Raw genomic sequence first — 8,011 nt, 5'->3', positions numbered from 1 at the left:
AAATCACAGGTGTCAAACTCCGGTCCTGGAGGGCGGCTGACCTGCATGTTTTCAAAGTCTCCCAGTTGCAACACCCGATTCAAATGATCAGATCATCAGCAAGGTCTGCGGAAGCCTGATATTGAACCTGTTCATTTGAATCAGGTGTGTTTCAGCCTACATCATAAAATGTGTCCGTTTATTTATTCGTGAATTCTACTGTCCGTTCCTTTTCAAAAAATGACAAGGATGCCTTCACCATAAGATCGGTGATTGGCTCATTTCGCTGTCAATCAAAAACAGATTCAGCCTCAGACAGATCATTCAATCATAATGCAGAAAAGCTTAGCATCGTGGCCGCCCGATAAACACCCCCTGTCAATAGACTCCCAGAGACGCTGAGCGTCCGATGGGCAGGACAAAACCAGCATTTATCCAATGACTCGTCTCGTTTCAATGCATTGGGACAACCTACACTGAACTCTCTAGACCCCCAGCGTCCGCGCGGTCGACGCTCAGCGTCCACAGTGTGAAGCTGCAGGAATGAATGAGAAGAGAGTTGCGTCGTAACCAGTAATAAGCTGATTCGGAAAAAAATTTGAGCGTGTTGTAGCGCATATTTAGTCAATGACATGTCCACACAATTGTGCGTACACACATGTTTGAACACTTACTTTTTGACATTTTAGGGGAAGCTGAGCTTCTCTTGCACTCTTAGAGCAATCACCTCTGATGTGTTCTCTGCAATTGGCTGTCAATCGGTTCAGGGTGTCCCCCACCTATACTGCCCGAAGACAGGTGGGATAGGCTCCAGCATGCCCGCAACTCTTGTGAGGATAAAACAATCAGAAAATGGATGGATGGATGAAAATCATGCCCCCCCACCCCACCCTTTTAGTCGGAGGGCCCTGGGTTTGGGTTGCATTGTGAGGCCACCCCCTGCCACCCTGATTATTACAATTTTTGGTGAGCTTTGCTCACCAAGTGCAGTACAGTGGCGACCATTTGAGAAGTCCAGTCACTATTTTGACTTCATGTCCAAAGAAATTGATGAAGAAAAAAAACCCTCACATACAGATCACAACACATTTAAGAGAAAGACCCACAAGGCTCTTGAATTGTATGAGGTCTCCAAATGTAATATTTATAAACATACATTATTAGAAAACAAATAAATAAACCTGAATGAAGTTTAAAAAAAGTTATTTTAATTTATATTAGAAAAAAATTAAGTTTAAAATGATTTTCTTAAGTATTGGCCAACACGGGTGTCAATCTTAAGTGAGATTGCCAGCATGTGTTGAATGCAACTAATACATTAACTGGTGATCTAACTCAAAATCAAGTAATCAGTAAAATAAAAAAAATTACTTTTTCAAGTTAACTGGAGAAACATTGCCCACAACCTGTCAGGTGCTATCTCACGGTTCACAATTTGGCCTGATTTCATCCTCCATTGTAGAATATGAGTTTGCAGTGAGAGAAGACGTGTCAAGTATCAGAATCTGACACCCCTAATTCGCCGTGGTAATATAAGCCACAGATAACACCCCCCCCCCCCCCCCTCCACACACACACATTTTCCAACCTCCATTGGCCGAGCCTTGCACCTCTGCCAGTGATCGCGCCAACTGCAAAAAGGGAACAATTGGCCATTGAGGCCTTGCACAACCACACAGGGAAGGAATTAAAAGTCAAACACGCGAAAGAGGAAAGAGCAGGCAAAGAGAAAGGACCGTCTGTCTCTTAAGTCAACAGGCGTGCCATGCTCTGGCTAATCTGATAATGCAAGAGGAGCACAACTCTGGAGTAAGACGAGTAGTACGACCACATAGCTGCCCTGTAAATCAACCACTACTCAGGACGTGCAGTCAAACATTTTATTTTTCTTGTCCGTGTGTGAAAAAGAGAAGGTAGAAATGGTCATTTCTATTTTTCAGTATGAAAGACACATATCGGCAATTAGTCCAAAATCTGAGCATTTTCCCTCCCTTGCAGTCAAAGAACAAGCCAGATTTTTGGATGTCTCTGAAAAATTTATCATGAATGATTGCTGTGAGGTATTGTTTGGATTTGTTTTTCCTCGCTGATCTGTTTGGAAAACGTGGTCAGAGCCGAATTCTTGAATGCTACATGTGTTCAATATTCATAGGGTCGCTCACATTAAAAAAAAAATGGCTAAGATGTTAAAAATCAGAATGTGTGCACCCAACTTAAGACGATAACAGAAGTACTGAAATCAGAAGCTGTCACCTTTACTCGAGCCAATGTCCAATTTGAGGCACAGGCAGGGATCCAGAGTCCCGTAAAACATTCCCTTGGAGCCTAAGTACTCTGCTGGAAAACAGTCAATGCTAATTGAGCTGCAACACGACACTGTTGGGGAAAAAAAAAACAACAAAAAAAAACCAAAAACTGCATAAGAATACCTAGCATGGAAAGAGCTTCTCCTTGTAAGTCACAGGTGTCAAAGTCAAGGCCCGGGGGCCACATCTGGCCCACCGCATCATTTTATGTGGCCCATGAAAGCAAATCAAGCACATCAAGTTCCATGATGCTTACTAAAGTCGGAACCAAAATTTCAAATTGTCATATGTAATCCACAACAACAGTCATTATTCTTGACTTCTAATTTTAAAACTAGTTATCCATCAATTTGTTGTCCGCTGTGTATGCAGTATGTTTCCCCAAATTCATAACAACCCTCCAAGGGAAACGGTAACGACAATGTGGCCCATGACAAAAATGAGTTTGACACCCCTGTTGTAAGTTCTTCCTCTTCATCCTTCCCGTCCGCTCCTCTGCTTACTTGTGCGGTTCATCTCTGAGCAGTCCCAATTTCCTGAGAGCCTCTTTTCTGTCTGCGCCCATTCCGGGCACCATCATCACCGTGTATGCCACCGAATTTGAGGCTTTGGGGGCGGCCGGCTCGTCCTCGAGGACCGTTTTGAGTTTTGGTTCAGGACGATTTATCTCAAGTTTGTGGTTGAGCAGGGTAGTGGTTAATCTGTTGGGTTTGCCGGGATGAGGGAGCGATGTGGCCGATCGGTCGCTTCTCCTGGAGGAGTGGTGGAAGCTAGCACTACTCTGCAGCTCCTTGCTCCTGGGCGCAGGGGCCCCTGGAGCGTGGCAAAAAGAGGGGCTTCTTAATGGGCCCACGTTTGAGGGAGTTTTGGAAAATCCATCGTCCGCAGACAAATAAGACTTCGGGAGCTGCGGCCGGGCCAGTCGAGCAGTTTCCGACTGTGGGTCTTTGAGGAGGCCGAGCTTCAGCAAAGCTTCCTGTCTGACCACTTTAGGATCTATTGCGTTCTTCAGACCGTGGGATGAGCTTGAGGCAGGGGCCGCTTCCTTTTCCGTCTTCACGGAGATATTTGAAGGAATCCTTTTGGGTTTTGGAGCAATGGGTAGCGGGCCTGTCGTAAAGACGCCGGCTTTGAATATGGCTTTGTCGGACCTTCCGACGTTGGCGGTGTTTGAACTTTCTATGATGACTGGAGGACGTCGGACCAAGTCTATGGTGTGATCGACTGTGGGACATAAAGGTGTTTTCTTTGTGGAGGCGCTCCTCCGCAGGTAAACAAGCGCATCATAGGATAAAGGTCCCCTTTCGCCTGTCTTCACCAGGTTGTCTTTGGATTTGATTGCAGGAGGTGTCGTGACATTGCCATCGGAAGGTACGTGAACGCCGGTGGGCTTCTGGCTGGAACTGTTGCAGAATGAAAGCGACTTCTTTTGGTTTAGCCCAATGCCAGCTTTGACTTTTGGTTCAGAACAATTTGAGCTGCTCGCCAAAACGTAAGGTGTTGGCACAAGGTAGTTCTGTATGGGTTTGTTCTCGACTTTTTCCCTGATGGTTTCCATAGAGCTGTGCTTTTGCAGACCTGCGGGACATAAGATGTTTGTTAGAAAAGACAGACAGACGGGGAAAATAAACCCCAAGTTGACTCTCTCTCTCTCCCTTGACGGTCAGGCAGAAACAATGACAAAACAGACACGTTTCCCGACCAACAACCTCAAGAGATGGGCTTCGTAATCAAATATGCAATGGCTGTGCTAGTAGCGGTATTTTGTTGAGTTCATTGCAGCTAAATGGCAACTGTTGCCTGGAAGATGAGCTCACCGTTGAGCTTGGCTTTCCTCATGGAGGCTGACAGGTCCGCCAGTCTGGAGGCCAGACTGGCAGGGCCTCCCGGCAGGAGGTCCGCTTTGTTGTCGGACAGTCCGCCGTCATCCTCTGTGTCTAAGGACTCGATGGTCTCCTCCAAAAACATGAGGCAGGCTTTCTCCTCAGCAGACAAGTGGCCCAGACTATCATCACTCTGTAATGCAAGAGAATATCCCCACTTAGAACAGTCCTGTTTTTCCAGCTTTGAAAATTTTGAGACCAGGAGACTCACGAAAACGGAATGTCCGCTGACAATGCTGTCACAGCTCCCCGCGCTGTCCACTCCGGCCATCATATCCAGTCCAGTACCACCTGGCCAGGTGTCACTCTTTGGCATTTTATCCAAATGGCAGTGTCACTCTGCATCACAAAAACATTTCCAGTTAAGATTTGTTTAAAAATCAGCGGCCACCAACGTCTTTGAAGGTGTGAGTCAATACAACAAAGTCCTGGAAAAGAAAGAAACTACGGGTGTGCTAAGCAACACGCATCAAACAGGTCAGCCAAGGGGATGAACTGCAGTCGATGACGGAAACATGGTGAGAACTGAGAAAAAAACACCCAAAGGGTGTCAGCAGTCAGCAGCAACCTCCACAGGCTAGGGTGCGAAGGGATCACCATCCACTGTTCGAAGACTTGGAGAGAAGAAATATACATGTCATACTACAAAAGTCAAGTCAAGTCAGCAGTATTTATAGAGCACTTTCAAACAGCCATCGCTGCATACAAAGTGCTGTACATTGAGCAATTTAAAATATGCAAAAACAAAAAACAAAAAATAAAAAATGCAAACCACTTACAGTGAAACTCCTCTACAACGAAACATACATGGGCGAAAATACCCGCTAGTGTGGAAAAAAAAATGCATTAACACCATTCCCACTTTCATGCCCCCCATACAACGAAAAAAAAAAACCCTGTTGCATTATACGAAATCTTTTTCTCTGCTCTTGCCTCGCAACGAGATTCACTACAACAAAGTCTAATTCAACAGTGACCTTTACTGCTTCTTTCAGAAACGGCAACAGCAACCACCACACTGGTTTACACATGCGCAGTAGTCCAGAAAGTATTTGTTTTTGTTAGTTTCAGACGCAGCAAGAACGTTGCATTGCTAAAATGGCGACAAAATAGACCTTTGGATGTCAAGCAGCTAAGACAAGAAGAGCTCTGACGTTGGAAGAGAGGGTAAAAGTGATCAAAATGAAAGACGGAGGAAGCAAAATAAAAGACATCATCCAAGAAATTGATGAAAGTGAATGATGATAGTAAATTTTGCCATTTCTTTCCCTTTTTTTCTTTCTACACTGACTATTTGAAGTGTCAAATAAGTGTATGCTCATACTTATGCACTATTGGAATAAAAATAAAGAGTACACATACGTTTGTGTGTGTGGGTGTTTACATCTGAGATCAAATTTGGTACATTGAAGAACCCCCTGTTGTGAAAAATTTCGTGCTGCAAACATGATTTCGTTGTAGAGGCTGGGCTGGATTTTGCAAAGAAATACAGAGATGAGCCACAACAGCTTAACCCAACAGAGAATGCATTTCACCTCCTAAAGAGAGACTGAAGGGAGAAATTCAGAGAAACAAACAAGAACTGAAAGGGGCTGCAGTAAAGTCCTGGAAAAACATTTCAAATAAAGAATGCAACAGTCTAGCGAGGTCAATGGGTCGTCGGCTGACTGCAGTTGTTATAAGTAAGGTAAGCGTCATACGCCACCAAATATTAAATGACAATCATTTATGTTCATTTCATAACTTTTGCTCACTTGAAAAGTGGATGGCTTCAAACAAAAAAACTGCTCTGTCCCGAGTTCTTTCACACATCTTGATGTCAACCGCGTGAAAGAAAAGCTGGACTTCTGAATTTTTGTGTCATCTCCATCTTTTGATCTGAAACCCGAATGTCTTCCGTATTCAACAAAAACAAGGGAATTGACCTCGCCATCCAAAAACTATGGGTGGCGACTGTATTTGAAAACATTGATTGCGTTACTGATTTCCCACAATTATTAGGAATCCGATAAATATCACCGTGACCCTCCTGAGGATAAGAGGTTTGGAAAATAGATGCGTTGATGGTTAAATATCAATATGCAAGACTTTATTTGTTCAAATCTCTGTCAATGTTTACATTTTCAATGACCTCCCACATTACTAGGAAATCACAATGTCTCATCACTAGCTATTTTCAGCATGTGTATTATACTACGACTAAATCCATTTGACAATTCAAGCAGACTGGAGCACTCAAGATGATTTGTACTCGCTAGTTTTGGCTGCTTTTCAGCTCTTGGGATAGAAAAGAGTGCACTTTATTGTTCACGCTAAGCGACAGCCAGCTGTCAGGATGTGGACGTAAGATAACAGTTAAAACATGCACAGTTTATGCAAATAAATGTGGCTTCCAGATGAATCATGACATTTGGGTATGTAGTCTGGATGAATTACACAAGATAAGGACTGACCCAGGTCTTTATTTACGATTATCAGTAAAAGTGCGGCCCACTTTGTGATTTTTGGATACTTTCTTTGTTTTGAGTAGATCGGGGAGAAAAAGCCACTCAAAACACACCACAGGATAATCACTCAGGATAATCTTTTAGACACAGCCGATAATGTGATAGTCATCTGATCGCCTGCTATGCTTAAATTTAGATTACATTCAATAACCTTTTAGTCACATTTGCATCCTTTCAGCAGCAACAGTAGATATATGAATGGCCTCAAACATTCTTCACACATTCCACACCAGAGGATAATGTTGTCAATTTATCAGACAACTGTTTTTTTTTTAATTGACGTGTGTGGGTTATTTTTTTATTTTTTAGATCACGGGCGCAGGGGTCTTTCTATGTTTGGTTACTATAACTAAAATAAATATATGAAAAACAAATGTCAAAACCCCAACAAAAGCCAGACAATTCTAACTGGCGTTCTTCGTAAAGATTTGCATCTAATGCTGTGGCCGCTGAGTGTGTCCACAATACGATTATAAGGGCGGATTAAACTAAAAAGGAATGCCCTATTTAATCGATACTCAAGGACAATATTAACAAATGGAATATATACCGTAGAAGGCTACGTAATTGTCGTTTAGTATAATTAATACACCTGATATTGAAAACACCAACGATTTACACACGTCATCGGTGAAGACTGTTACAAAAGAGTTATAACGCTCATGGGAATGTTTTACGTCTGTCGTTGATCATAAATATCGTACCTGTAAATTGTTTGTGCTCCATGCTCTCGTTTGCTCCGTTGTATGTGGCGAAAGTGCTCCTGAGCTCGCTCTCGGTGCTTACCTGCGGAAGAGCTAAACTGTCAACCAATCAGAGCGAGGCCTAAAGACGTTGTCATGGCAATAAGCTGACATAAAGACCGACTACGACAAGTGCACTGACTCGCTCCCTCCTGCCCAGAACTCCAGAGTTGAATTGACTGCAAAATTTGAACGGAAAATTATATTATATTATTTGTCGTTAAATATGTTCGACAATGCGGCGACTTCTCAGCATGCTTTGTAGGAATCTTCATAAATAAGCGTGCCAATCCAAACGTTGCGCTTTGTTTGCTTTATGAGTGTGGCTGTGATGTCATACAGAGGAACATCTTCGGACATGTAAACTGAATGTTTACTTTTACCAGACAGCGTTCGCAGTGACCAGTCCTGAGTTGTGCCCGGCCGAAAGTGCTGTCAAATGAATGCATGGGCAGTCCATTGTGTTTTAATTATAAAGTCCTTCAACCACCTACGGTGACGTGACAGTATTTTTGACTTTAGTTGTTTAAGCTGTTCGAGCAGTACAGCAACGTTGAGGCACTTTGAAACAATACTTAAAAAACTCCCCTGTA

General features: G+C 43.3%; 1 protein-coding gene across 3 annotated transcripts; it reads right to left on the bottom strand.

Annotated features, from left to right (window-relative positions):
• Positions 1 to 1,845: 1,845 nt before the first annotated feature.
• Positions 1,846 to 7,946, bottom strand: zgc:158258 (uncharacterized protein LOC791186 homolog). Of its 3 annotated transcripts, XM_052077123.1 has the most exons (5): positions 7,380 to 7,946; positions 4,380 to 4,507; positions 4,103 to 4,301; positions 2,736 to 3,863; positions 1,846 to 2,423 (listed from the first exon to the last, which is right to left on the bottom strand). In XM_052077123.1, exons 2-4 carry the CDS (start codon positions 4,482 to 4,484, stop codon positions 2,785 to 2,787), a joined length of 1,383 nt encoding a protein of 460 aa, XP_051933083.1. In that variant the 5' UTR covers positions 4,485 to 4,507; positions 7,380 to 7,946; the 3' UTR covers positions 1,846 to 2,423; positions 2,736 to 2,784. The 3 variants fall into 3 exon arrangements, with proteins under 3 accessions (XP_051933083.1, XP_051933082.1, XP_051933084.1); XM_052077122.1 differs by having other exon boundaries at positions 1,846 to 3,863; XM_052077124.1 differs by having other exon boundaries at positions 1,846 to 3,863; positions 4,401 to 4,507.
• Positions 7,947 to 8,011: the final 65 nt, after the last annotated feature.

Source organism: Hippocampus zosterae, chromosome 9 (genome assembly GCF_025434085.1).
Source record: "Hippocampus zosterae strain Florida chromosome 9, ASM2543408v3, whole genome shotgun sequence".
NCBI lineage: Eukaryota > Metazoa > Chordata > Actinopteri > Syngnathiformes > Syngnathidae > Hippocampus > Hippocampus zosterae.
This window is presented reverse-complemented; position numbering and strand designations above follow the sequence as displayed.